At 37.5% G+C, this 17143-nt stretch overlaps 1 protein-coding gene across 1 annotated transcript; it reads left to right on the top strand.

Annotated features, from left to right (window-relative positions):
* Nucleotides 1-10216: 10216 nt before the first annotated feature.
* LOC127964636 (cytohesin-interacting protein-like) lies at nucleotides 10217-16533 on the top strand. The gene is made up of 8 exons (XM_052564901.1): nucleotides 10217-10456; nucleotides 10744-10793; nucleotides 10880-10934; nucleotides 11368-11470; nucleotides 12281-12374; nucleotides 13456-13522; nucleotides 13739-13805; nucleotides 14398-16533. The coding sequence occupies exons 1-8, from the start codon at nucleotides 10283-10285 to the stop codon at nucleotides 14814-14816; spliced, it is 1029 nt and encodes a 342-aa protein (XP_052420861.1). The 5' UTR covers nucleotides 10217-10282; the 3' UTR covers nucleotides 14817-16533.
* Nucleotides 16534-17143: the final 610 nt, after the last annotated feature.

The raw sequence follows: 17143 nt of genomic DNA, 5'->3' as shown, positions 1-17143 counted from the left end.
CTGCTTATATAGCCATTCGCCCCGCCCATTTTGGCGGGCTTTGGCGCGCTGCATCGCCACAGGCTCGCGCAGCTACGCAGCGCTGTCATTGGTTTAAAAAAGTTTACAGATTAAACCAATGGAAGTGCAGTTGCACTGCGTTATTGAAAAAAGGCTTCAGTATCGAGGAAAAAAGGAGCTTTTCCCCATACGCAGTATGAGTGAAGTATCGAAAGGGAACGCATGTTTTGCGCGCTCAAGTTCGTTATTTCCAGATGTAGGCGCGCAGTATGCGTGCTCATAATGGAAGCGACGTGCTCGTTTTTTCCAGGTGCGTCCGCACTGCATCGAGTTAAGAACATCTCAATTTATCAGAATGCCGCAAGCGCACCGCGGGTCATGTGACAAGAACTAACCAATCAGCTTCATCCTTTCCAGCAAGTGCCCGAGTGCTTTGGAAAAAAAAAGTAAAGTGAATGACGTCAGTGAGTGTGTTGTCAAGCAAAGAGAGGGAAAAGAATAGATCCCGGTCGGTCTTGGGCATGAAACAGGAAACACCTTATATAATTTTTTTAACAACATTTTAGTCAAAAACAACGTGATGAATGCTCAAGTCCGATTTTATATATCCTCGAGTCCGAGTCCAAGTACGAGTCATCAGTCCGCGAGTCCAAAGAATAGAGACTCGAGTCGAGAACTCCATCACTGGCTAAAGCATGTTTATTTAATTAACAATAGGCTACATAATTGTCCTGTGGTATGCTATTGTGTAATGACAGCAAGGAGTGCTATAGGTGCACAATATTAAACCAAAATTATAGATCAATCAATCAGTCACCTTTATTTATATAGTGCTTTAAACAATATACATTGCGTCAAAGCACTGAACAACATTCATTTGGAAAACAGTGTCTCAATAATGCAAAATGATAGTTAAAGGCAGTTCATCATTGAATTCAGTTACGTCATCTCTGTTCAGTTGAAATAGTGTCTGTTTTTATTTGCAATCAAGTCAATGATACCGCTGTAGATGAAGTGACCCCAACTAAGCAAGCCAGAGGCGACAGCGGCAAGGAACCGAAACTCCATCGGTGACAGAATGGAGAAAAAAACCTTGGGAGAAACCAGGCTCAGTTGGGGGGTCAGTTCTCCTCTGACCAGACGAAAACCAGTAGTTCAATTCCAGGCTGCAGCAAAGTCAGATTGTGCAGAAGAATCATCCGTTTCCTGTGGTCTTGTCCTGGTGCTCCTCTGAGACAAGGTCTTTACAGGGGATCTGTATCTGGGGCTCTAGTTGTCCAGATACTGCTGTCTTTCAGGGCAGTAGAGGTCCTTTCTAGGTGCTGATCCACCATCTGGTCTGGATACGTACTGGATCCGGGTGACTGCAGTGACCCTCTGATCTGGACACAGACTGGATCTCGTGGCCACGGTGACCTCGGAACAAGAGAGAAACAGACAAATATTAGCGTAGATGCCATTCTTCTAATGATGTAGAAAGTACGGTGTTATGTGAAGTGTTTCCGGTTCCGGTTTACCTAATTAATGCAGCCTAAAAATCCTTTAACGGATTTGGATATTAAAAGCATATTAGTATGTTACGTGTATGCCAGGTTAAAGAGATGGGTCTTTAATCTAGATTTAAACTGCAAGAGTGTGTCTGACTCCCGAACAATGTTAGGTAGCTTATTCCAGAGTTTAGGCGCCAAATAGGAAAAGGATCTGCCGCCCGCAGTTGATTTTGATATTCTAGGTATTATCAAATTGCCTGAGTTTTGAGAATGTAGCGGACGTAGAGGAGTATAATGTAAAAGGAGCTTATTCAAATACTGAGGTGCTAAACCATTCAGGGCTTTATAAGTAATAAGCAATATTTTAAAATCTATACGATGTTTGATAGGGAGCCAGTGCAGTGTTGACAGGACCGGGCTAATATGGTCATACTTCCTGGTTCTAGTAAGAACTCTTGCTGCTGCATTTTGGACTAGCTGCAGTTTGTTTACCAAGCGTGCAGAACAACCACCCAATAAAGCATTACAATAGTCTAACCTTGAAGTCATAAATGCATGGATTAACATTTCTGCATTTGACATTGAGAGCATAGGCCGTAATTTAGATATATTTTTGAGATGGAAAAATGCAGTTTTACAAATGCTAGAAACGTGGCTTTCTAAGGAAAGATTGCGATCAAGTAGCACACCTAGGTTCCTAACTGATGACGAAGAATTGACAGAGCAACCATCAAGTCTTAGACAGTGTTCTAGTTTATTATAAGCAGAGTTTTTAGGCCCTATGATTAACACCTCTGTTTTTTCTGAATTTAGCAGTAAGAAATTACTCGTCATCCAATTTTTTATATCGACTATGCATTCCATTAGTTTTTCAAATTGGTGTGTTTCACCAGGCTGCGAGGAAATATAGAGCTGCGTATCATCAGCATAACAGTGAAAACTAACACCATGTTTCCTGATGATATCTCCCAAGGGTAACATATAAAGCGTGAAGAGTAGCGGCCCTAGTACTGAGCCTTGAGGTACTCCATACTGCACTTGTGATCGATATGATACATCTTCATTCACTGCTACGAACTGATGGCGGTCATATAAGTACGATTTAAACCATGCTAATGCACTTCCACTGATGCCAACAAAGTGTTCAAGTCTATGCAAAAGAATGTTGTGCTCAATTGTGTCAAACGCAGCACTAAGATCCAATAAAACTAATAGAGAGATACACCCACGATCAGATGATAAGAGCAGATCATTTGTAACTCTAAGGAGAGCAGTCTCAGTACTATGATACGGTCTAAATCCTGACTGGAAATCCTCACATATACCATTATTCTCTAAGAAGGAATATAATTGTGAGGATACCACCTTTTCTAGTATCTTGGACAGAAAAGGGAGATTCGAGATTGGTCTATAATTAACAAGTTCTCTGGGGTCAAGTTGTGGCTTTTTTATGAGAGGCTTAATAACAGCCAGTTTGAAGGTTTTGGGGACATATCCTAATGACAATGAGGAATTAATAATAGTCAGAAGAGGACCTATGACTTCTGGAAGCACCTCTTTTAGGAGCTTAGATGGTATAGGGTCTAACATACATGTTGTTGGTTTAGATGATTTAACAAGTTTATACAATTCTTCCTCTCCTATAGTAGAGAATGAGTGGAACTGTTCCTCAGGGGGTCTATAGTGCACTGTCTGATATGATACGGTAGCTGACGGCTGCATGGTTGCAATTTTATCTCTAATAGTATCGATTTTAGAAGTAAAGTAGTTCATAAAGTCATTACTGTTGTGGTGTTGGGAAATGTCAACACTTGTTGAGGCTTTATTTTTCGTTAATTTAGCCACTGTATTGAATAAATACCTGGGGTTATGTTTGTTTTCTTCTAAAAGAGAAGAAAAGTAATCAGATCTAGCAGTTTTTAATGCTTTTCTATAGGATATGCTACTTTCCCGCCAAGCAATACGAAATACCTCTAGTTTTGTTTTCCTCCAGCTGCGCTCCATTTTTCGGGCTGCTCTCTTTAGGGTGCGAGTATGCTCATTATACCATGGTGTCAAACTGTTTTCCTTAACCTTCCTTAAGCGTAAAGGAGCAACTGTATTTAAAGTGCTAGAAAAGAGAGAATCCATAGTTTCTGTTACATCATCAAGTTGTTCTGAGGTTTTGGATATGCTAAGGAATTCGGATACATCAGGAAGATAACTTAAAAAGCAGTCTTTTGTGGTAGAAGTGATGGTTCTTCGATACTTGTAACAAGAAGTAGAATTTACAATTTTGGCTATATGAAGTTTACACAGAACTAAATAATGATCTGAGATATCATCACTTGGCTGAATAATTTCAACACTATCAACATCAATTCCATGTGACAGTATTAAATGTAGAGTATGATTTCGACAATGAGTAGGTCCTGAAACATGTTGTCTAACACCAATAGAGTTCAGAATGTCTATAAATGCTGATCCCAATGCATCTTTTTCATTATCGACATGGATATTAAAATCACCAACTATTAAGACTTTATCTGCAGCCAGAACTAACTCGGATGTAAAATCACCAAACTCTTTAATAAAGTCTGTATGGTGCCCTGGTGGCCTGTATACAGTAGCCAGTACAAACATAACAGGGGATTTATCATTAACATTGGTTTCTCTGGATAATGTTATATGAAGCACCATTACGTGCCCTCTGAGAAATCCTGTAAACGTTGTTATAAATTGAAGCAACTCCTCCCCCTTTGCCTTTTAGACGCGGCTCGTGTTTATAACAATAATCTTGGGGGGTGGACTCATTTAAAATAATGTAATCATCAGGTTTTAGCCAAGTTTCTGTCAAACAGAGCACATCTATATTATGATCAGTTATCATATTATTTACAAAAAGTGTTTTCGTAGAAATGGATCTGATATTCAATAAGCCAATCTTTATCATTTGTTTATCCATATTGCATTTGTTTTTTATTTGTTGAACCTCAATTAAATTGTTAACCTTAACTTGGTTTGGACGTTTTTTGTATTTTCTAGTTCGGGGAACAGACACAGTCTTTATAGTGTGATATCTAGGTGAAAGAGTCTCTATGTGCTGAGAATTAACTGACCTCTGTGACGGGAGGCAGCTAGCAGACGGTCGGTTTAGCCAGTTAGCCAGTAGATCACATGTTATAAGAAAAATGCGCACTTACAGTACTTCAATATTATGGTGGAGACTGCTGGATTCAGACCCAGCTAGCAGGGAACGTTCTTAGAACTTTGGCTAACATTCCGTAAAAGATTTGAAAATGTTTGAAAGAAAACATTTGAATGTAATGTTTGAAAAATGTTTAGCATGTTTATAATAATAATAAAAAAGTTCCTATAAAGTTAAGTGAAAACTGAGCTAGAACATTCTTCCTGCAACATTTTGAGGATGTTTTGAGGATGTAGTTGAGGTAAAATAATATAAAATGTTATCAAAAACACATTGGCACAATGTTTCAAGACATCAAATGAAGAACATTATCTCTACTACATTAGTAGAACATTATAAGAACATAATTGAGGCTTGAGGTGATCAACATAGAACATTTTATCCACAACATTTTGAGGATGCTGTTGAGGTAACAGATTATAAAATGTTTTCAAAAACACATTGGCACAATGTTTCAAGACAACAAAGGAAGAACATTCTCTCAGCCACATTAGTAGAACGTTACACTGTAAGAACATCATTGAGGCTTGAGGTGATCAAATGTTTTGTTTAAAACGTTCTTCTAAGTGATGGTCTAACAAAGCTACAACATTTTGAAGATATTGTTGAGGTAACAGATTATAAAAATGTTCTCAAAAACACATTGGGACAATGTTTCAAGACAACAAAGGAAGAAAATTCTCTCAGCCATATTAGTAGAACTTTATACGAACATTGTTCTTCTAATGTGATGGTTTAACAAAGTTGGAACATTTTATTCACAACATTTTGAGGATGTTTTGAGGATGTTATTGAGGTAACAGATTATAAAATGTTCTCAAAAACATATTGTCACAATGTTTCAAGACAACAAAAGTAGAACATTCCCTCAGCCACATTAGCAGAATGGTTTAAGAACATCATTGAGACTTGAGGTGATCAAATGTTTTGTTTTAAACGTTTTTTCTAATGTGACGGTCTAACAAAGATATAATATTTTATCTGCAACATTTTGAGGATGTTTTTGAGGAACCAGATTATAAAATTTTGTCAATAAAACATTGTTATCTTGAAACATTATCACAAAGTAAGAACATTCTCTCAGCCACATTAGGAGAACGTTATACGAACATCGAGGCTCGAGGTGATGAAATGTTTTAATAAAACATTTTTCTAATATGATGGTTTAAAGAAGAAAGAACATTTCACCTCCAACATTTTGAGGATGTTGTTCTGATAATAATAATTATACAATGTTTTCAATAACACATTGGCACAATGTTTAAAGAAACAATGTTTTCAAACAATAACTGATTTTAAGAAGGGGAAGAAGCATTTCCAATCGTGTTCTTGTTAGCATTGGTTACCTGCATAGAAACACGTGCAGTGCATCAGAATGGCCTCAATGCAATTGTCTAGTATAGGACCAATGATAATAGCTTACTGTACAACCGCATCTGCACGGAGGTGTTGATGTTGTGTGAAGGCATCTTCACAACATAATGAAAAATACAACTATATTTGAAGGATATAACTAGGAGAAAATGGTACGATTTGCACGTGTTCTTTTTAAAATACTTTGTCAGTGATGATCCAAATCAGACAATTGTATTTACACTACAATAAATATGGGCCAATCTGTTCCCTTTCAGTCGGTCACTCTCGACGCCATGTCGGTGACCGACGAATATGGGATATCGCTTCGATAGACCAATCTACTTTGAATGTAAACTAAACGAGCCAATGCACATTGGCATGCAATTATTGCATCCAGCTGCCGCTGATCACTGCATGAGTATAAGAGGGCAGCAGGTGCAATGCAAACCAGCTTTTCGCTTCGAAGCCGATCAACAGTGTCGTTCTGCTTACCTTGAACGGTGTCTAAGGTGAACTGCGAGTTCAGCACGCTCTGGGAAGCTTCCTGTGTTGGCTGGACGGGGCTATAGCGGCGGTCGTTCTAGTATCGAGTGGGTTGCACACTTCAGGTTGCACTATCCCCTGTCGTGTGGCTCAGCACTGAAAGTGTTTTTTCCTAAAAGAGCAAATTTTCTCTAAAAGGTCTTCATGGGTGCTTCTTTTTAAAGATGACGTGTCGTCCTTTTAAGGATGCCGTTTCACCTGTGCGTTTCTGGGTGCAGTCGTAACCTGGCACCAGGTGATGGTAACGATTGCTGCCTCACGTGTCTGGGCGTCAAGCACGCTGAGGTGGCTTTCGTGGATGCGTCATGTTCCCATTGCGGGAAGATGACCATCTCGGAGCTGCGAACCAGGCTCCGCTACCTGAAAGGGGGGCTCGTTCTGGCGGACAGACGAGGTCCACTTCCGGTAGTGGCTCGGGTGGTTTGAGGGTCACAGTGGTGGCAAACCCCGCAGGGAACCAACCCTCTGGGGACCACCACTCCTCTTGCACCTCCGATCCAGACACCCCTCCTTGGCCGGTTCCTCTGAGGAGGGATTTACTGACTCAGAGATGGGGCACCATTTGGCACCAGAGTTTGAAAACTCCATGTCTGGTCCCTGGACGGGACGTGGAGGTTTTAGGTGACCTACCCCAAGAGGTAGTGAAAACCATCACTTCGGCAAGAGCACCGTCTACGAGACACGCTTATGCCTTGAAGTGGAACCTGTTCATTGAGTGGTGTTCTTCTCGGCGAGAAGACCCCCGAAGATGCCCGATTGCAGTCGTGTTATCCTTTCTGCAGCAAGGGTTGGAGCGAAGGTTGTCTCCCTCCACCCTCAAAGTCCAGTTTGCTATTGCTGCGTACCATGACCCCGTGAATGGGAAGTCTCTGGGTAAGCATTACCTCATCGTCAAGTTCCTTAGAAGGGCCAGGAGGTTAAATCCTTCCCGGCCCCCCTCTATACCCCCTTGGGACCTGACTCTAGTGCTTAAATCACTACAGCAGGGCCCATTCGAGACTTTGCATTCAGTTGAGCTAAAGTTTCTCTCATTGAAAACTGCTCCTGCTTGCACTGGCCTCCATCAAGAGGGTAGGGGACCTGCATGCATTTTCGGTCGACGATTCGTGCCTAGAGTTCGGGCCGGCTGACTCCCAGGTAATCCTGAGGCCCCTGCCCAAGGTTCCCACTACATCCTTCAAAGACCAAGTGGTTAACCTGCTAGTACTTCCCCTGGAGGAGGCAGACCCAGCCCTGGCTGTGCTTTGTCCCGTCCGAGCATTAAGGTGCTATGTACACTGGACACAAAGCTTCAGGACCTCAGACCAGCTCTTTGTCTTTTATGGAGGCCGGCAGAAGGGGAGTGCCGTCTCTAAGCAGAGGATGGCCCATTTGACAACTTCACAAAGTCATTGAATGTTGAATTTTCAATACAACTGAAATATTTGAGAGAACATGACATAGGATGACTTCATAAATAGATGTTGATTTTGCTAAATTGTGTTTGTTTGTTTTTTTCTCACCATTACAATGACAAGCTTTCTGTTTGGTTGGGCACTTTGAACTTTATTTGGATTATTTTGGATTTATGTAGTTTACTTTTAGAAAGTGTTCTATCTTTGAATTAAATAAGTAGGCATATTTCAACATAGACATAGACATGTGGGGGTGTGACAGGGCTTTTTAAGGGGGTGTGGACGAGTCTTAACTTTGATAAAGAATATCTCTTTGGATTTGAGACTTCAGCCTTTGCAACTTACAGATCTTATATGACCCCTATAATTGAATTAAGGCAACAAGTTTGCACAATTGAATTAAGTAAACTCAACAAATTACTTTTAAAGTTAAGATTACTTAATTGAATTAAGGCAATTGAGTATACATATTCCTCCTATATTTACAATTTTAAATGCTTATTGTCCACCTTTTGCTGTTTTCCTAAAGCCATCGGATGGTGGTAATGGCTGGGGAGAACTCCACAAAGAATGTAAACCTATTTTCTAAGGCCTTTAAAGTTTGCTCCCTTTTTTAAACAGTGATCTGCTTCCAGAATTCGGCTCAAACCACTGGAGATAACATTTCACATAACTTTTATGTCCTTTTGGGGGATTGAAACTTTTGGACCCCCCTGACATTCACCACATGGACAAAAACACCTGAGAGTTCCTTTATATATCTTGTTGTGTTCTGCAATAAAAAAAAAAAAAAAAAAAAAAAAAAAAATTAGTTAAATGAATAAATAACAATAAAAATGCTTGACTCTATAGATTAAGTTGAAATTAGAGGAAATAATTTCCCTCTCATTTCTTTTTTGTGCTCTGACCCAAAGTTACCTTTAGCTGTTAACCCTAAAACATCCTGACTGATGACTAAACTAGGTAGTTCTGCCTCAGTAACCTGCAGATATGACAGTTTCAGTCTAACTGTTAAGCAGTTGTGTGTGCATTTTTTGTGCATGTGTTGTTTGTCTGTATCTTAGACCCTTGACTGATTTTAGTGTTCACTGGAAAATACGTTACATATCTGTGGTTTGGTCTAACATTTCCCTGAATCAACAGGCCTATTCAGATGATGCATCAATGGTGTCACATATCAGATCTTATGAGGGTTCTTGAGATGAGAGTTCAAAATGATGTGGGTATTATTGCAGACCTTTACCACTGAAATCAGTTTACAGTGAAGTCCCAACACAAGCCTCAAAAATCTAGATTATTACAACTCTGCGCAACTAATTCAGGTTCAAACATATTTAAGTGATCAATTGGCAGATTTTATGTTAATGCAGTGCTAATACTGGATTATAAGAGCTTCAAGGCATGCCATGTAATCATTGTCATCTAAGCATTTTTGTGGATTTTTTTTTCTGCATTTATTTGCCTTTTGGTATATATATTCATATAATTTAGTGGCTCAAGTCATCAGGTACTACAATCTTGAATTTGATTCTTGCTTTGAAATGATCTGTCTAAAGCTCTACATATGCATAGGTGACAACTATTGTATGTATTATTTTCTATTTTTTTTATTTTTTATTTAGGTATTTTATTTATTCAGCAGTGTATAGTTAGCAAATTAATGTAGTATAAATGTTCAATTTTGATCAGGAAAAACTGCACTGGTGTCACGTCGGTATCAGCAGGTTGCATTATCACTGTGTTGGACATGAAATGAGTGCTGATTGTGACATCATTGTATACAAACCTTTTAAGTTCTATGTGAATGCATAGGTGAACAATTTGGAATCTAAACTGACCCTCTGCTAGCTGCCTAATGTCACAGAAGTCAGTTAATTCACATAGAGACTCCTTCACCTTTGTGTAGATCGTGAAACATAATTGACTGTCCACAGAGAAAGAAAAGCTATGCAGCACTATGGATACAGGTGAAAGATGAGATAGATCTGATACTACTGTGGTTCTTCATGCATGTTCGTTCTAAGACTGCTGCAAAGTTCTCAAAGGAGCTCAAGGCTAAGGAAGGAAACAGTCACAAGCAGATGTGCCATTTCTGTCCACAACACACTTGACAAAGATGAAAAAAAGTGAAAGAATAGAGAAGAGGAAAAAGGAACCATATAGAATGGTTAACATCCACCCACACACTGATTCTCGATGTTTTTAGTTCCTGACACTCACGTGACACGGGTATATCCGCTGTGTATACTATAGACAGATCACACTGAAGCCTGCAGCTGCATACAGTGTGGTTCAATGCATAAGGAGGCACAATGACATCCAACAAAAACTTTAAAGCACCTTTAAAACAGCTGAGCAGCCTGGACAGCTACATAATCGAAAACTCTCAAAAGAAGAAAAACATACTGTGGCGACGGTGTTCATTCAATAGTACCAAAAATTCGAATACTGAGGAGATCAGAGATGGGACATTATCACGCAGAAAGGTGGGACAATCATTGATAAAATTTTGTTATATATGTTTATGGCAACATGAATGCTGAGAGATTATAATTATATAACCTGACAAGTGTAGGTCTAACATTCATTTGATCAAAATATTCTACAGGAATGTTAATGGATTACAAAAAAAATCTTATGCAATTTTTTTTTTTAAACTTTAGACATTCAGACATTAAAACATGCATTCAAGCAGGTTCCTTGCAGTTTTAGAATTGCAGATGATTTCTCATTAGTAAATTATTTATTTCATCTGAGAATTACTCTTTTGCAGCTGCACAGAACATACTCTGCATCTCTAGTGGATTACACTGATCCTCAGAGGTAGGAATGATTTACTGATTCACTTCATTGTGAATATCTGATGACCCTCATTCAAATTTTCAATGCATATTTCTCCTTTTGCACAGAACCATGGTTATATTGGAGAAACAAGACAATGAAGTCTTTGGATTTGAAGTTCAGGTATGTTTTAGACCCATAACCAATGGTTCATAGTATCAAATGCATTGTATTTATTTATTTATTTCACACAAGTGCAATTTCACATTAATAAGTAAACTTTTGTCTCATGAAGTATGTGTAGGCTAATTTCTGAATTTAATTGCCATTGCAATATACCACAGAAATTATTTGCAAACAAATTACTTTCACAGAACAAATTTCTTGTTGCAATTGCCCTTTTATCCAGTGTCAATAATTTTAGTGGGTGTATAAAGTTTACATATTGTGTTCTAGCTGAAAACATCAATTATTATTTTTTTTGTATGTTTTGTGTCAGGTTTTTTAATGGTTTAATTGTCCACAAATATTTTGGGGCAATTGTACATACACAACTACAATCAGTATAACAGGCTCATTTTAAATGCTCCATTGGGATTTATGTCTCTTTGTGCAGACGTATGGTCTCAAGGTGAAGAACAGCAGTATTGTGGAGATGTGTACATTTGTTTGCAGTGTGCAGGATGGCAGTGCAGCCGAAACTGCAGGTTTGACTGCTGGTGAGCTGTTTTCCGCTTCCTCTACTTAGAGTGTTACTCACTCCACCCATCTAACCTGACCCTGTTTACATGGCACTTTCCCACAAGCCTACATGCCATCTATATTTAACACAGCTGATGCATTGCTCTATTTGGTTTTTACTTACTGTTATTTCATGTTCTCTCACATATTTTTTTTTACCTTGTTTTGGACCCTGTTTTAAACAGTCAACTCTCTTTTAAGACTATACTTTTGTGATTTCATATGTGATACTGTCATGAAATTGTTGCTTACATTCACTACTTCAATTGCTGAAAAGGTTGCAGGGACCCACTTTATATTAAGTGGCCTTAACTACTATGTACTTACATTTTAATGAATGATTTAGTACAATGTACTTATTGCTTACATGTTTTTACATTGTACTTATATTTAAAAAAACTACGTCTGTATTTAATTTCTGTAATTACATTTATAATTACACTGTTGACCCATACTTTACACCTTAACCCACCCTTAAACTTACCCATACCTCCAACCCTCTCCCTAACCTTACCCCTATCCCACCTCAATAGCAGCAAAAGTGTTTTACAATACAATATGAACACAATAAGTACATTGTACTTATTTTTTTATGTAAGTACATAGTAGTTAAGGCCACCTAATATAAAGTGGGACCGGTTGGAGTGCTGAGCAATGTGTCCATGTGAATGCATTACATTTGCATTGTTTTCTGTTCGTGCGTGTGTGTGTGTGGAGTGACATTATTGGCAGCTCTGTATTAACTGATAGCTCTTTATTTATTTATGTTTATTGCTCTCCCTTGACAGGTGACATTATATTGTCAGTAAATGGAGTCAGTATTGAGGGGTCTACCCACCAGCACATTATTGAGTTGATTCGAGAATCCACTAACATGCTGAAGTGAGTATAAGTATCAGAAATAGGATGTTTCTGCTATGGTCAAAAATGATGCCTTAAATAATGCAGCTTGTTAATAAGATATGTACTATTAAGTGATCAGACTCATGTAAGATAAAATAGATGGAAAACTAATTCCTAGGAAAACCTAGGTCCAGTGGCACACATACCCATTATTTGTGAGTATAGTTAGAATCTACTTTAACAGGATAAACTGAAATACATGATATTTCAACATAACTTCTGCTCACAAATGTGTGGGCTGCACTGGATCATTGTAAAAAGATAAGGTAAAAATCATATAGAAAAAATAAAGCTTGCACTACTAGCTATGGAAAATGTAGGTCAACTGTGATGTAAACAATATTAATAAAAAAATAAAATAAAATAAATAAATAAATACATAGTTACAAACTAGCTAGTATTTACTAACTCTCTACTGAGGAATTTACATTAACTTTTAATAAGAAATTACAAATGGCTGGTGCAACCCTGATCCATATCTAGAGACACAAATATCACCAAGACTAGAACTCTATTGACTTGCCAACGTGACTTTTACAAAGACTCGTTTGTCCAGTCACTTAGCAACCACCCAGAACACTCTAGCAACCATCAATTAACAAATTACACTTTATTTTGATAATCCACTTTAGACATTCTACTAACAGTAAGTAACTACATGTCAACTAGTAGTTAGTAGACTATTAGTAGACTGTCTGCTTAATATCTTCTAACACTTTCTTTGTCAACTTATTGTCAACTTCTACTAAATCTAAACCTACCCTAACAGTCTACTCTGAGAGTTAGTAGACATGTAGTTGCAAATGAATGAGAATTAGTTGACATGTAGTTGACATATAGTTACAAAGTTACTTATAGTTAGATTAATTTCTGAAGTGGACTATCGAAATAAAGTGTAACCAATTAAACAATTTATTTATATTATGTGTGGGTCTGATGTAACTAATACAACAGAACTGTAAAAAAAATAAATAAAACGAAGAAAAATAAATAAATACCCTATGACCCATTGCATGTTAATTTGAATTTTTCGTATGTTAATTTGTGTTTTTGTGTCAAGGCTGGAGACGGTCAGTGGGAATGTTGTGAAAAGAATTGAATTAGAGAAAAAGATGCGCTATCTTAAGGTGCGTATTTGTGCATAATTGTGTGTGTTTACCACATGTACACAAAGCTGAAACTTTACTTAGAAAAAATCAAAAGCATGCATTTTGTATAATAGTGTATGTGTTTCCATGAATGCTGAAACATCTTAATGAATGCTGATCAACATACTGTACATGCACGTTTACCAGAATGACTCATAAATGCTGATCTAGTTTCTGTGTTTTCTCTCGGCACAGCAAACTCTTCGTGAGAAATGGGTGGAACTGCAATCTCTAACACTTCAGGAAAAGCGTCTTACTCGAGGTGAGAAAAAAAAAAAAAAAAAAATCTATACAGCTGTTCAGACAGTTAGACGCCAGTGTCTTACAGAAAAGTGTATATCCCCTGAGAGAGTTAACGTTTGATTTACAACATGAATTTAAAACAAATTAATTTACATGAATAATACATAAATGAAAAATGTTTAAAGGTTTACATCCACTTGGTTCTTTTTATGATGTTGCTTCCTCAGTGATTATCCACAGTTTGTATGGTTTGTGATAGTTGTGCATGAGCTCCTGTTATGTTATTGACCAGTGATCCTCAAATCTGGCTCACGAGATCCACTTTCCTGCGAAGTTTAGCTCTAACCCTAATCAAACACGCATGAGTTTGCTAATCAGTGTCTTCAGGATCATTAGAAAATCACAGGCAGGTGTGTTTAATTAGAGTCTGAGCTAAACTCCAGATTTGAGCCAGATTTGAGGATCACTGTTATAGACGTTGTTTAACAAAACGGTTTAAACAAAGTTGTTAAAAAACCTTCACCGTGCCCATCTGTTTGATACTCTGATCCTGAACAGGCTGAATTTTTAGCTGATTTTGTATGACTCAGGTGTCTCTGTCTGTGTTCCAGGTAATCTGAATGAGAGTGCTCAACATCTGTCTGTTGACTCCCTGCTGTCTCTCTCATCTCCAACTGGCCGCTCTGGGCATCGTTTTTCCAGTGACAGCAGTTGCCGCAGCATAATGACAGATGACAGTGAGGATGCAGCCTTCATGTCGTCAGTATTTGATGTCTCAAGTCCAATTAGCCCAACTGAGCCAAATGAAGACTTCTTCCGGCTGGAAGGGGGGGCATTGCGACCCTTGACAAGAACACGCAGCATTAGCCTGACCAGCAGTAACAGTTCACTCTCTCCGAGCTGGGAAAATTCATCTTCATCCATGTTTGGGACACTGCCAAGGAGAGGCAGAAAAAGTAGCGTCCGCAAGCACATTCTAAAGTTCATACCGGGACTGAATCACTCCGTAGAGGAAGAAGAGGGTAGCTAAAACATAATTTCTACCACAACTGACTGTTGATCTGATGAATCCTTTGTAAGGACCTTCAGCGGTGGGAGATTCATACTAGTTTGAACTCTTCTGTTCTCATAACATTCTAGAATTCATGCCATACAAGAAATCTAAAATTTCATGACTTTCTTGCTTAAAGTGTTCATGAAAAGAAGGGTTAAATCTCACATGAGCATTATGGACTGCATGGCAGCAATCTTTGTATTATTTTCTGCCTTTTTCTTTTTTTTTTTTTGTCAAGGGACCAAAGCATTATGACTTCCCCCAAGAAATAAACAACTGGCATTAACCAAGCCTTGGAAAGTGTATGCCAGAAAGCAAATGCATTGAGAGAATTGTGCACATTGTGTTTTAGATTTCAGTCCTGCAAGCTCATGAATGTGTACTAGTTCCCACTTGATCTTGTAACTAATCAAGAACTTATAGTCTCATATCTAATATGTGTATCTCAAACATATATATCTCATATCTGTTGTAGCATGCAAATGTGTGGTTTAAGATATACTTAAGGGTGGGAGGAAGCCCCAACTCTGCAAAGGCTTGTTGCTTCTTAATATAATTTTATAATACACTCCAAAATGTCTTAGACCTAACACAATTCAAGCGTTCTTTACATTTGCAGTCTTCAAAAGCCAATTTTCTAATATGGATTTACTAGTGTTGATGAAGCAAGAATCTGAAAATAGAAAATAGGCTACATGAATATTAACATATGTGGTTTACTACTGCCTATGGATTTCAATGAATACTCTGAACCCATTAGTTTAAAATAGGACAGTGCATTGCAAGATAATTGAAAATAAATACGAGATTTGTTACCACAACATCAACATATAAATGAATGTTATGTTTATCAGGGAGTCCTTGAGAATATATTCCTTCAAAATATGTTTGTAGCTTAAGTGTCTACAAAATGACAAGTAACCATTATGATTCATTATGCCTGCATGTTTACTCTGCCTAGTAACCAGATTTTACAGCTACTGTAGGTTTAGTGTTAAGTTTAAAGTGTCTTGCATTCATCTTGCAAAGTTAATGCAATCTTATCGATATCAGTCAAGTATTTTTAGGTAGTTAATATTAAGGTTTGACAGCGTTGTTTCAGGACCAACAGAAATTTTCAAAGTCCATCAATTTTTCACCAAAAGCAGAGACAGTGAAATTACACGTCAATTGAATAATGTACAACATTATTTTGCTGCACATCAAAATATCATAATTAGAACAATTAATTAAATAACATATTTAAGACAATTTATAGTCAATGCTCTCATAGAGTATATATTTGTATTTATTTATACTCTTTCAGAATTTCATCCTTATCTCAGATTAGATTAGATAAAAATTTTAAATCATCGACTGCATGAAAAAAGACTGCTCTGTAGTGAGTGTGTAACATTACGTGCTGACTTGAAAAGACTGTGATGGCATGAGAGACTGAGCTCCAAACCACAGCAGGTATAGAGAAATGAATAACAGGATGTGGTCTGATGAAGGTGCTACCATACCACCCTTTTTTACTTTCGTTCTTAAGTGATCCCTGTAACAGAAAATTGTATTTAAACTAAATTTACTAAATAATACAAATAAGTATTTATAAATAATATATTTAAACTAAATTTGAATATATTAAAAAAATATTAATTATTTTCTATACATAATAAATGTGAAAACCAATGTATGGCATGTGTTTTTCTTTCTTCTTTCTCTTTTCTTTCTTTCTTTCTTTCTTTCTTTCTTTCTTTCTTTCTTTCTTTCTTTCCTTTTATTTATTTACCTTTATCGTGTTGAGGGGCATTCTCTTAAAAATAAAAATAATACATAAATAAAAAAATAAACTCCTCTCTTGATGTTGCTGCTTTCACCTGCATATAACATAGGAAATGTGCTTGAAACAGAAAGAAAGACTCCCTCGAAACATGGTTCTTTATTCTCTATTTTGTTTAATTTTTTATTAATTTTCTTTATTGAATTTCAGCATTATGTTGTCCACATTTAATTAGTTGGCAAGTTTTTTTTTTTTATTAGAATCAATAATCAAATTACATATTTTGTATTATATTTGTATTACAAGCTCAGCTGCCACTCTAGGCAAAACACAGCCATGCCACTCCCACTTTACATTCAAAATGAAATGCGCAAGTGGAGGCCTGAAGTGGCCATTGAAAGATTTTGGTAAAATTCCTGGTAAGCAGCTTGACATAACCGTTGTTCAGTATGCAGAAAGCACAAGCCTTCATAGATCATTTTCAAAAAGAGACACATAAATCTGTTCGTCTATACCTGTGGACCACCTTGAACTCAAC

Source organism: Carassius gibelio, chromosome B9 (assembly GCF_023724105.1).
Source record: "Carassius gibelio isolate Cgi1373 ecotype wild population from Czech Republic chromosome B9, carGib1.2-hapl.c, whole genome shotgun sequence".
Classification (NCBI taxonomy): domain Eukaryota; kingdom Metazoa; phylum Chordata; class Actinopteri; order Cypriniformes; family Cyprinidae; genus Carassius; species Carassius gibelio.
Note: the sequence above shows the minus strand (reverse complement) of the source record. Positions and strands in the feature narration are given on the sequence as shown.